Source organism: Gobio gobio (genome assembly GCF_949357685.1).
Source record: "Gobio gobio genome assembly, chromosome: 2".
Taxonomy (NCBI): Eukaryota; Metazoa; Chordata; class Actinopteri; order Cypriniformes; family Gobionidae; genus Gobio; species Gobio gobio.
In genome coordinates this window covers 53,148,198-53,160,737 of record NC_137098.1, presented here as the reverse complement: position 1 = coordinate 53,160,737, position 12,540 = coordinate 53,148,198, and the positions used below count along the sequence as shown (strand labels likewise).

At 39.8% G+C, this 12,540-nt stretch overlaps 2 protein-coding genes across 2 annotated transcripts; one reads left to right on the top strand and one right to left on the bottom strand.

The window, feature by feature from the left end:
• Positions 1-164: 164 nt before the first annotated feature.
• ajuba (ajuba LIM protein) lies at positions 165-8,345 on the bottom strand. Its single transcript, XM_079809737.1, has 8 exons — positions 4,820-8,345; positions 3,684-3,785; positions 3,478-3,545; positions 2,764-2,826; positions 2,542-2,672; positions 1,150-1,201; positions 987-1,055; positions 165-846 (listed from the first exon to the last, which is right to left on the bottom strand). The coding sequence occupies exons 1-8, from the start codon at positions 6,321-6,323 to the stop codon at positions 715-717; spliced, it is 2,121 nt and encodes a 706-aa protein (XP_079665863.1). The 5' UTR covers positions 6,324-8,345; the 3' UTR covers positions 165-714.
• Positions 8,346-8,986: 641 nt separating this feature from the next.
• On the top strand, positions 8,987-10,248 carry mrpl52 (mitochondrial ribosomal protein L52). The gene is made up of 5 exons (XM_079809794.1): positions 8,987-9,034; positions 9,272-9,341; positions 9,615-9,682; positions 9,839-9,903; positions 9,985-10,248. The coding sequence occupies exons 1-5, from the start codon at positions 9,001-9,003 to the stop codon at positions 10,129-10,131; spliced, it is 384 nt and encodes a 127-aa protein (XP_079665920.1). The 5' UTR covers positions 8,987-9,000; the 3' UTR covers positions 10,132-10,248.
• The last annotated feature ends 2,292 nt before the right edge of the window (positions 10,249-12,540 follow it).

Genomic DNA, 12,540 nt, shown 5'->3' with positions numbered 1-12,540 from the left:
TAATCATTCAGAGCAATAGCATAGAAAGCTCTAGAAAAGACAAAACCCATTAATGATGAATGACATCTATCCAGCCATCTCTCATTAATACCATTTTTAATGGTCAGTGTTTGAATTCTCTGAATTTTTGGATGTGTGAATTGCACAAGAAAATGACACTTATTCGTACACAGAGAGATTTATTAATTAAAACAGATACAGGAATGTTTTTAATCTTTTGCAATCACTTTATTTAAAAAAAATTCTCTTAATAGGTAAACATGTTTAAGTGCAAAATCTTTGCTAGTGATATTAAATATAGAAAAAAAAATGTTAAGCAAAAAAATCCCTTGTTCTTTCCCTACAGCAAACAGTAGATATGGGAGGAAAACTGTTCCGTGATATTTCAACTCCCTCTAGTAATGAAGTAAGCAGGCGTCAATAATCTTAAACTCGGAGAACTTGTATAGAAATACTTTGTTCAGCAGGATTCAGTTGCTGCATTTCCCAGCCACTAGGGGGTGATATAGTTTGTACCAGTGCTGGGATTTGCATTTGAAATGTACTATGACCTCAAGTCTCAGTAAGAGAGTGTTTTCTCCCCTCTCACTATCTTCAAAAATAGAGCTGGCATAGAAGAGAGACACATTAGAAAGGCAACAATTTACAGTGGTCACTAGTGTGCATATGAGAGTACAAAGTAGTTTATGTCGGTCGGGCACATTAGTTCTCATTTCAGTGTGTGTCGTGAGGGGGAAGGTTATGTGTGACGCACACCCTGGTCATGTGGCAAGAGTGGCAGAGGAGGTGGGAATCCAGAGGGAAGCACTGAGATCCAGGCTCATCAGACAGCTGCTTCCCACACTCCTGAAGAAGAGGAAGAGAGGGATTACAAAAGATGACAAGCCTGTGCGATAACATGTAGATATGCTCTTATCTGAATTACAACAAAATGGACTTAAAATGATGACAATCAGCTCATCCAAACTACTTTCCGTAATGCCTACCTCACAGTGATAACACTCAAAGTGATAATCTTTGTTCATTGACACCACCCTGAGGATCTCCTCACTGCCCTGAAACACACACACACACACACACAAAATCAAGATCTTGGAACGTTCTACTGATTTCATCTGAAAGCTGTTAAACGACTAGGGAATTGTTTACCTCAGCAGGTAAGATGGGTTGTAAACAGGCAGCGCATTTGGGAGCAAATGTCCTGAGGAGCAGAAATAAAATTGTAACAGCTTGTAGATGCAAATGTTTTGGGGTGCCCAGTGATGATGAAACATACAGACACCGCAACAATCAGATGACACTATAGGAAGTAATAGCTGACATTCTTTCACTAAACTTTTCACAAAACGTAAGTTTATTAAAATCAACTGGCAACTGCTATGCTATCATTTAAATTCAAAATACTATCAATTTATTTGATTATTTCACCCAAAAATGAAAATGATCCCATAATTTAAAATCACCCTCAAGCCACCCTAGGTGTATATGACTTTCTTCTTTCAGACGAATACAATCAGTTATATTAAAAATGTCCTGGCTCTTCCAACCTTTTGGCAGTCCAAAATTTGAAGAACGGCGGACCGTTCAACATTCAACTTATGAAGAAAGTGTAACGCCTCTCGCAGTTCAAAACGCTTACGCTATGTACAACGTCATCGTTGCTCTTTTTCTGTAAGTTGAATACAGAAGGCGGTCCGCCGGAAGATAGATATTTTACTTTATAACGTGTTAAATATGGATATTTTTCTTACAAAAATACATCACTTCACTTCAGAAGGTGAACTATCATTTTTGGGTGAACTATCCCTTTAACATGATTATGATTTTAATCAAAGCAACATTTGTAAAAAAAAAAAAAAAAAATACAATAAAACAGTAATTTTGTGAAATCTTATTACAATTTAAAATAACAGCTTTCTATTTGAATATATTTTATACATTTAATTTATTTCTGTGATGCAAAGCTGAATTTTCAGCATCACTACTCCAGTCTTCAGTGTCACATGATCCTTCAGAAATCATTCTAATATGATGATATCAAGTATTTCTGAAACGGATACCTTTGTTAGGATTCTTTGACGAATAGAAAAGTTAAAAATGTATTTGACTTATATTTTTTGTAACAATATAAGTTACTTTTAATCAATTTAATGTATCCTTTCTGAATAAAATGCATTTTAAATGCATAAAAAATGCATCTGTCACTATACAGACGTTGTGCCACAAAGCCTGTGACTGGTACAGGGAATCTTTTTTTGTCAGTAAATAGAAAAATAATGCATGGTATGTAATGCATTAAGCTTATAATACATCACACCAGAGAAATGGCAGTTGTGCCATTGGCCAAATAAATGTTGTTGTATGTGATTCTGTCACACATTTAACTTAACCAGAAATGAAACATAATAATGAAATATTTTTAGCTCACGACTAAACTCAACGGCAACAAATCTGGCACAAAGGGTTTCAGAGCAGTCGTTGTTAGACAAAGTTGCAAATAGTTTTGTCGTGTCATTCGTAACACTGTTCAGCCTAACAGACCTGTTGTAGTCCGAGACGCAGTAGACGTTGTTGAGGTAGTCCACTGTGAATGGCACTCCGTCCAAAGCCTTTGAGCAGACCGTACAGCGGAAACATCCTGGGTGATAAGAGTTCCCTAGAGCCTGCAGAATCTGAGTTACACATACAGAGACAGAGAGCTGTGAACACACCCTGTACAACCTTCACACACTGACACTGAGAACTCACGCAAAGACCACGGACCTGCTCCAAGATGAGGTGACCACAAACACTGCACTTCTCAGCTGCCTCCTGGAAGCCTGAGAACTAATGGAGACGAGGAAAGGTTAGGGAAATTATTGAATATTCTTTAGAGTATTATAATAACAGAATTTTTTGAAAGAAATACAAAATATAGTGTTCAATATTTTAAATAGCAATGCATTTAAAATGACTAAGAATATATCAAATATATATTCTAAATATTACCATCATCATTATTATAGTTTTAATTATTAAATCAATATGATCTATATTTTAAAAAAAAATTTTAAGTAAAACATAAATCAAATACTTAAAAAAATAAAATATTAAATGTATAACATTTTAAATATAAATATTATATTACAATATATTGGTGGATATAATTTAATTTGTTACATTTATATAGCGCTTTTCTAGGCACTCAAAGCGCTTTACATATAGAAGGGGGAATCTCCTTAACCACCACCATATCTTATTAGAAAATACCCATTAATATTTTTTGTATCCTGTGCCTTTTCCGGAATACCCCTTGTTTTTTATTCTTTTTTTGAGTGCCAAATATGCTCTTGGATATATATATATATAAATATATATAAACAAACTTTTTTTTTTCTCCCCAGATTAACTTCAACCCCTTTAACACTGGCTAAAATGAATATGAGAGACCACATGAACTCAAAATAAAATAAAAATTTAGCCAGACGTCATCCTTACCATGTAATCTTCCTTACAGTAAACCGAGCCATTGACATTGTAAAAGTCCTTGTTTCGGAGAGTTCGCCCTACAAGTAAAAACAAGATAAGAGAGATGTTCATGCCATCACGAGAGATACTGACCCAAATAAAGAGGTACTGAAATACTGGCCTTGGTTATTTGACTTAAGTGTTACATTACTGATTCCTGGCGACTGATAACTCACCACAGGAAACGCATATGAAGCAGCGGGTGTGATACAGGCTGTCCAGAGCCTGGCAAGCATTATCTGCACCATATACGCCTTTACCACATTTCACACATGTACCTGAAAGCAATACAACCACAAATACAGTTTGAGTACACTATAAACAACAGACGCATCACACACAAACACACACACACACACACACACAACTATTTAGGACAATGAGGTCATCATACCAATTACATAAAACACGGTGGCAGAGCTGTCTGGACTCAAAAATACATGTCTGTGCCGCATGATTTGAGCATTCTTCCCCCATAATACCAGCCAGTGGGTTTCTTTCTTGTAGTAACAGTACACACACTGATAAATCTGACCTGAGCTGAGCTCCACAACCCCTTCATTACTTGAAAAAAGGCTAATAGGCTGTTGGATACAGGAATTAGATATTGTAATGTGTCGGAATGAGGTAATGTCTTAAACTTTACACAGGTGCTTTTCAGACAACAGAGAGGTTTCCTTGTCGCAACAAAGCGCTACACACACAGAAGGCACAAACACACACCCTACCCTCACAATTAAATGCGTTAGAGAGCCTTCCCTCAGGACTCAAATACCTGAGCTAAACAAGCACACGCCAGCACACGCTAGTGCACGCTAACACACAAGAACACACCCTCGCTCAAACTGTGGCTGGCCGAAAGCCGAGAACACTTATACACACACACACACAGCCTCTGTCCTACTGTATTACTCACAGCTCTTTGGTATGACCAGCGTACCACAGAGCCTGTAATTTAGGGTCATGCATAATCACTATGCTCGCTCTAGGCAGATATTTTTGACTTTGGAGTCTGTTCTGAATTCTATGTAGCCTTGGGTGGAGGGGTTATACATTCGCTCGGTGACTTAAAGTTAGTTATTATGGTTAGTTAGAGAAACGGGCTGAATATGGAGGGCGAGTATGTATTTTTGAAGTCTGCTGGATGAGTTTTACGTCTTGCTTTTTGCTTCAGAGATTGTTTGCAGCAGGTTTTAGCAGGTCTGAAGCAGTTTTCATCTCACCACATCACTCACATTTACAGTCTATTGCCAGAGAGACACACCATTAGTCATAAACTAACTAGCCATATTGGTTGAGTTATTGATCTCACCGAAGTACTCCTGTCTGTCCGCAGATATCGACTCCCCCCTTCCAGCTGACTGTTCATCCAGGGATTTTCCTGGAACTCCGGCCGTGGCTGGAGTAGATGCGGAGCTGGCTAGAATGGTGGTAGTCACCGGTTGCTCCTTTAACGTCAGACCCCCAAGTAACGCTTCTCCTTCCAGGGCAGCATCTCTCAAAAGCAGGCGGGTGAGCTCCTGCTGGTAGCGGGTTCCTGGCAAGTCGGAGTGTCGTGCCCTCTCGCCCACGTCGTCACCTCTTGATCCCCGTTGGTCAACAGGACCCCATTCTGGTTCTGCTCGGTGGAAGGTTGCCGTGTGCGTGCTCAGCGCAGGTGGATACGAGTGGCGGCTGTCGTGCGCACTTCCTCCCGACACTGCTTCGAGACAGTCCCTCCAAACCTCCACAGGGGGCACTCCAGCTTTCCCTGATGCCAGTACGGAGTACACCTGACCCGAGGTGGCGACACCGAGTTGGGTCGAGGAGAGCTGTAGCTGCTGGCCGGGCCCAGGTGTATGGCGGGTGTCGTAGCCCAAACTGATGCCGCTCGTCCGGTTACTGCTGCACCGACTTCCCATGGGACTCCCGCCACCACCGCCTCCTCCACTTGCGGTACTGCTTGCAAAACTGGACCGAGGGCTCGCCAACACGGACTCCTGCAAGCTGAAAGAAGAGCAGGGGCTCAGCGCTGGTCCAGGGGGGAAGAAGAACCCCCCTACGCCGCTGTCATGGGTCCTCTGCGGTGGATGAGAGAGGGAAGCAGGACGTCCGCTGTCCCAGGGTTCGCCACCCGAACTCAAACGCTTGTAGAACAGAGCTTCCTGCAGGGACAAGCGCTTGTGGCGCTCTAAGTCGTGGAGGAAGCTGGGCTCCATGGCGGACGAACGGGCAGCCGAACTGTGCGTCGGGTACGGAGGTGGTACAGACGACAGTGGAGGAGGCTGGGCGAGAAGCTGTTGGCGGCGAACAAGCTGCTGGAGCTCCAGAGAATAACGGCGCTGCTTCAAGGCCACACGAGAATTCGGGCTGTACGCCCCCAGCGGGTCACCTTCGCATCTGGGCGAGTCGCCCCGTCTCAACTGGTCACACATACTGCGGCCCTCCACCGTTTCCGGGAAGTAGCATGATACTCGCTGCTGGGGCGACCGGCGCCGAAGAGGGGCGAGAGTAGACGGGTGATGTTCGATCCCAGGGCCGCAATCCTCAGGTACCGCAGCCGAGGGGGTATTTGAGGGTGCGATTCTCTGAGAAGTGCCCACTTTGCCAGGTCTTCCGGCTGACTGTCCACACACCTCTATGGAGGTGGAGCAGGAAAGGGGAAACTGAGACGTGCTCACGGGTGCGTTGATCTGTGTCGCCGTTCCATTATTGGCATTGTTGCTATTACTGTTGTTATTTGCGTTGGCCAAGTCATTTTTCTTTTTGCTGAATTTGACACTTCCAGAGTCACTCAGTTTGAGCTTTTGCTTCAGCTTGCTGCCAAGTCGATCCATTGTGTTTTAATATAAGCTCAACTACAATACAAAATACGAATTGAACTTCGCTTAGATGCCACCTGAAAACAACTACAGTTTAAATAGTGTACTACATAAATACAGTGAAATACAGTGTGGACACAAGCATCATTCAAGTGTTTCAACAGCAGATGAGATAACAGACCAAAAGATGTGTGACAACAATAACAAAAGTCAATAACAAAACAATAATAAAAAAAACAACAACGAAATGTTAAAAACTAATACTTTCTGATGAGCTACAAAAATAAATATTTAGCTTTGAAGATAAATAAAAACACTATGACATTTTCTGCAGACTACATGTCGTACTAGTTAGACTTGAAAACAAGCAGTTTGTTTCCAAACTGTTTGCTTGTGATGAATTTGCTTGACATGCGTGTGAACAGGAGCATGTTGATCCATTTGTTTGCGATCCTTTTTTGCAGCTACTTGTGGCCTTGTCTTCGGCAGTGAGCAAATGACCGACTGGGAACTACCGTCAGGCTTCAAAGAGTCTTTAATTCTCGTCCCAGACTCGCGCAGAACTGATCCATTCAAACGACGAGTCACATCCGCGACACTGATCCACTGCCACTGTTGTCGGAACCACTTGCGAGTCTTGTAATTAGGCTACCACTTGTTTTTTTTTTTTGTCTCTGTTGATTTATCTAAACGGCACTGCCGGTTGTTCGAAAAAAGAAAACAAAAAACAAAAAAACGACAGAGTTTAAATGCTGAATGTATTTCCAGCGCGGTTTCCTTTGATTGTATTGGAGTTAAACACACAGGTTATGGGATACACCACGGCCCCTTCCTGCCTCAACTAGCGGCTTTCAAAAAGGCAAGTTGAAAACGTTTCTCTGTGCGGATAAATGAGTCGTCCGTTTCCGCGAACTCAAAAGCGTTTATTCCTCAGCCAAAAAAGTACAAGGCAAACCAAAGCCTCTTGTTGTCCCGCAGAATTTGCCCAGTCCAGTTTGAAAGAAAATGACCATTATTCCCCAAAAGTGGAAGTCTTCAAAAGCGCGTAACGATACAAAAAAAGCTGCAGCGAGTCGAAGAGAGGAAGTTCGCGTATCGCTCAGCCAAACATATTCGCATAGATAAACACGCACTGCGCAGCCTACGCCGGAAAACTGTGCTAAAATGTTCAACGTAGAGTTTCTTTCTTTCCAATTTTTTTCCTTCCTCCCCCTTTCTTCTTCCTCTGTGGCTTTTTTCCCCGACCGGAACACCTTTCCCCCGGGCAGCGCGCATGAATAGCATCCCACTATTTCGTCACACAGCCCAACTTCTTTAAACAGACTGTGCCCATTGGTTCAGCCTCTACTGTTTGGACTTACACAAACAACCTTGACATAATAGCACACTTTTTTGAAATCTCTTAAATGAAAAAGACACATACATTATGTTAGGGTGGTTTAATTAATTAATACTTTTAAGGGAGTTGTCTGTAGGCTAAATGAGACCAACTCCAAAAAAAAGTAAAATGCAGTCATGTATCAAAATGTTTATTTTTTGTTTAGAACACCGTGAGATGTTTTTATTATTACATTATTACATAATGTGGCTACACGTGGCGACAAATCGCATAAGCGACGTTTATTCGACTTAAAACAATGTTTAAATAAACGCAAACCTAGAAACATGTAAATGGCTCGAAGACCTTACATATTTTCTGTGTCATTTTTCCAACCCTAAGGCCTAATTGGTCGTGCCGTGCCTTTCGTCTCTGGAATGTGCGGAGGGATATCTCGAAGTTCCCTGGGACGGCGTGAGTCGGCTGCGTGTGTGCTTTTCGCGAGCGCAACAATGTAACTGCTTTTCTTTTCTTCCCTCGCGGAAAATGCCTCTCACTGCTCCATAGTTACCGAGTGGCATAAATTCCGGTGACAACTGACCTGCAGTCGTATGGTTACTGTATTCAACCCCACGGAGACCCTAAAAAGACCCAGTGCTGTTCTTTTGTTTAAAACCTCGTTTTTTTTCCCTACCCCGGAGCTCCCTCCTCCCATTCTGGTCTTGTCTGCAGCTTCTCCTGCGGTTTTGTGGGAGCGCGCACAAGCTCGCGCACTGTGGCGAGTGTGGACTTGTCTGGGAGCGCACGCGGGAATGTTTCAGCGCTTACTCAGCACTGCTCGAGCCCATAAGCAGGAGGAGGAATGAAGGGGATCGGCGGTGCTGAAAGACTATTTAATATTTAAGCGGAAGGTGTGTAAAGGCCGTTCTTCAGAGGCGCCTCTGTGTCGTGTTTTTACAAGATGCTTTGTCATCTTAAGGCTGCAAAATGAATGAAAACACATCAGTCAGTCATTTCAATCGATTTGTGAATAAATCACATAAACATTTCTATTCTATAGACTATTCAAAAACTATTCTAAACACCAGAAGGAGAACATTTGTATACATACAACGACATTATAACTCCACAGAAATTCACAGATTACACGTTGTAACACGTTTGTTTTATTTTAGCTTATCTTTTGTTCTGGCTGAGATCAAGATGTGATTAGAAAGGCTGAAAATAAACTGCAGTTTATTCAACAGGTGAATCGGGCAAGTCTATGTTGTGTTTAATGAGACCACAGCATCATCTACCGGTAGAAATAAGTCACGCCGCCTTGTAGAGTCTGTGTTTTGTCCCTTTTGCTCGCCGTAGTTGTTCTTATCCAAAATGGCAGCATCCTTGAGGACGTTTTGTACCGCAGGTTAGTCACGATATAGCAGAATATGTATTTTTATTTTTTATTTTGAACATGTCGTGCTACATTTTTGCATCATGTGGCTGGGCTCAGGAATTAAGTCTACACGTTATTCCTTTAAAAGCAGCGTGTTAATAAATGCCCGTGGTGTTAGTATTGTGTCATAAAGTAACAACTGATGAGTGAACACTGACCAGTAATATTTTTCTTAATGAGTAATTTTTATTTTCACATCATTTACAGTGTCGAGGCAGTCAATACGAACATTTTCATCGACGTGTGTGACCCATGCAGGAAAAAAGTGGAGACTGGAGTGAGTTTCCTCTGCAGTTTGACATCAACAAATTGTATTTTAAAAAGGCATTCAGGTTGATTACAAATAAGGATATTGGAGATTATATGAAATCTTGTTTAAACAAAGGTTTATACCATTTTCTACACAAAAAAAGTGACTTAAGAGAAAAACAGCAGGACACAAAGACACATTGTTTGCATACATTACATTCTGTTATGGTTCATCTTGATACCAGTGTTTTGGTTTGTTCAAAATACATACTCCATTGCCCTGCTCCCTTTTTGTCTGTAGAAACGGTTTACCACGTGGCGGATCAGAGTATGGACCGTTAACAGACCTACCTGACTGGTCATTTGCAGGTGAGCTTTGTTTTACATTTTCTTGATAGCCAAAAGCAACAGACATATTGTGCTTGTCAATTCTATTGTATGCATCAGTAATGTGTGTGTCAAACAGTAAATCTAGGGATGTAAATATATGAGCTCTTAATATAATAGTAATTTGTGATTTTTCAGATGGAAGGCCTTCACCTCCCCTGAAAGGACAGATCCGCAGACTAAATCAAAGAGAGGAGTTTGCTGTAAGACTCTTACTATTTTTTTTCTGTTGGTATTTAACTTCAGAAACAAACTTTGATGTTTACATTTGCGTCTCCATTTAGAGAAGAGCAGTGTATCTCAATGCAGAGGTGGATGAAGGGATGAAGCAATGGTGTGCGAGGAAGGAAGCGGAGAAACGGAAAGAAGAGCATGTGAAATCCTTATTGCTGAAACCTAAGGGAAATTTATTATTAAAGAACAAAAAATAAAGATACTTGGAGACTAAAAAAAGATTGTGCATGATTTCTGTTTCTAATGCTAAACACACTGAAAGAATGCATATTTTCTTTTATAGTGTTTGAAAATAAAACTATTTTATATCTATGTTTTGTATTATAAAGGTGGTCATGCATTATTTTGTTGAAGGACTGTAAGTTCTGTAAGAAGGGTAAGCAGATGCTTTAGTATTTCCAGGACACTTATTATTACAGGAAATATGATTGTTTTGCTTAAGGCTACATGTCATAAAACTACAAACATTTGGACTGGATTGAATAAATCTTACTGTATTCATGTTTTGAGTAATCTTTTGATCTGGCTTGTTTTGTAGATGAATATTCATTGTGCCTTTATTTGAATTTATTTGAAAAAAAAAATTATGATTACTATTATACTACTATATTACTTGTATATACTATTATACAATGAAGGAAAATGTATTCAAACTTCTGACAGATAATATATATTAATATATATTAAAAATGCAATTTCTTCTCTAATGGCAACCATGATCCTTCAGAAATCATTCAAAAACATTGCTTATCGGTATTGAAAACAGTTAAGAGCTTATTTGTTGTGGAAACATGATCCATTTTGGAAGGATTATTTGATGAATAGAAAGTTAAAAAGAACTGACTTTATTTGAAATTGAAAATCTGCATATACCCTTATGAAAATGAACCATGGTTTTACCACAAAAAAAAAAACATGGTTATTATAGTTAAACTAAAGTAACCACAAATTAACCATGGCTTTGCTACTCTAACCATAGTTTAACCATGGTATTTGTGGTAAAACTGAGTTTATGGTAATCAATAAGCCAAAAAACCTGGTTAAAGGGATAGTTCACCAAAAAATGAAAATTCTGTCATCATTTACTTACCCTCAAGGTGTTCCAAACCTGTATGAGTTTCTTTGTTTTGCTGAACACAAAATAATATGTTTTGAAGAATGTTTGTAACAAAGCAGATAGAGCAACCATTGACTACCATAATATTTTTTCCCTACTATGATAGTCAATGGTTGCTCTATCTGCTTGGTTACAAACATTCTTCAAAATATCTTCTTTTGTGTTCAGCAGAACAAAGAAACCCAAACAGGGTTGGAACAACTTGAGGGTGAGTAAATGATGACAGAAATGAAAGTTTTGGGTGAACTATCCCTTTAATACACTTTTGCTATAATAACACCATGGTTAATTTTCGTAAGGGTATTACATTTGATCAGTAGGATACGTCTTACCATTAAAAACAGACTTGACGTAATCTCTCGCTCCACTAGGCTGCAGTGTTTCTCCATCCATTTCTGATGATCTTCTGGCAGCCATTTGTCTTTAACCTCGTCTCTCCCATGGTGGGATAAAAAGTTCCTTGCACATAATGCAGGCTGAAATATTCTCTTTTTCAGCTTTCTGCTTTTATTATTATTATTATTATTATTATTATTGTTATTGTAATTATTATTATTATTGCTAATATTTTGTGGTCATCTGATTTTTCTCTTCTTTAACAAAGATTTGCTGTTTTAAAAATAGATTCCAAGATACCGGCTACCATCGAGATGAGACTATTGCCATACTATCTCCTGCCTGAGAAAGTAATTAAGGGTGTTGCTATAGTGACTCTATTTTATATTAGCCGCAAAATGCCATTTCACTTTTCAGAGAACCTCTGAATCTTGAAAATCAATTAGTACGGCCTTGAAATATAGGGGAATTTTATGTTAATCATTCTCTGTAGGCCATTATCTTAAACATTAATGTCTGAACTTCTGTTTCTAATACTTAGGTCTTCAGAATGAATCTAAATGGAACTCACACATCTCTCTCTCTCTCTCTCTCTCTCTCTCTCTCTCTCTCTCTCTCTCTCTCTCTCTCTCTCTCTCTCTCTCTCTCTCTCACACACACACACACACACACACACACACACACACAGGTCTTCCTGCTGATTTCAGCAGCCTTTCTCCATAATTATGGCTCCAGTTGCTGAACTGCAGATTTTTTCCTCTGGTGTTTTACTGGACCCTGGATCAGTTTCAACCATTTTTGTCAGCACTATGAAACCATTTTGTTTAAAATGTAAGCTGATAAAAACAACAGAACCCCAAGGTTTGTCTCACTCAGCTGAATACTTATAAACCACAGTTATGATTACATATATTTTATGTACATAGATTTAAGTTTTATAGAACCAATATCCTCCTCTGTCTCCTGATCTGTGTAATTTTGAAAATATTATTGTTCAAGGAATTGAGACACAAATCAAGATTTTATGTACTCATCTTTCACATATTGTTTGATTTTCACCAACATATTTTTTCCTTTGTTCATTTCCCCGCCTTTCTCTATCTCTCTCACTCTGTCGCTCTCTCATGTTGTTTTGGTTTTCCGCAGAATGAGA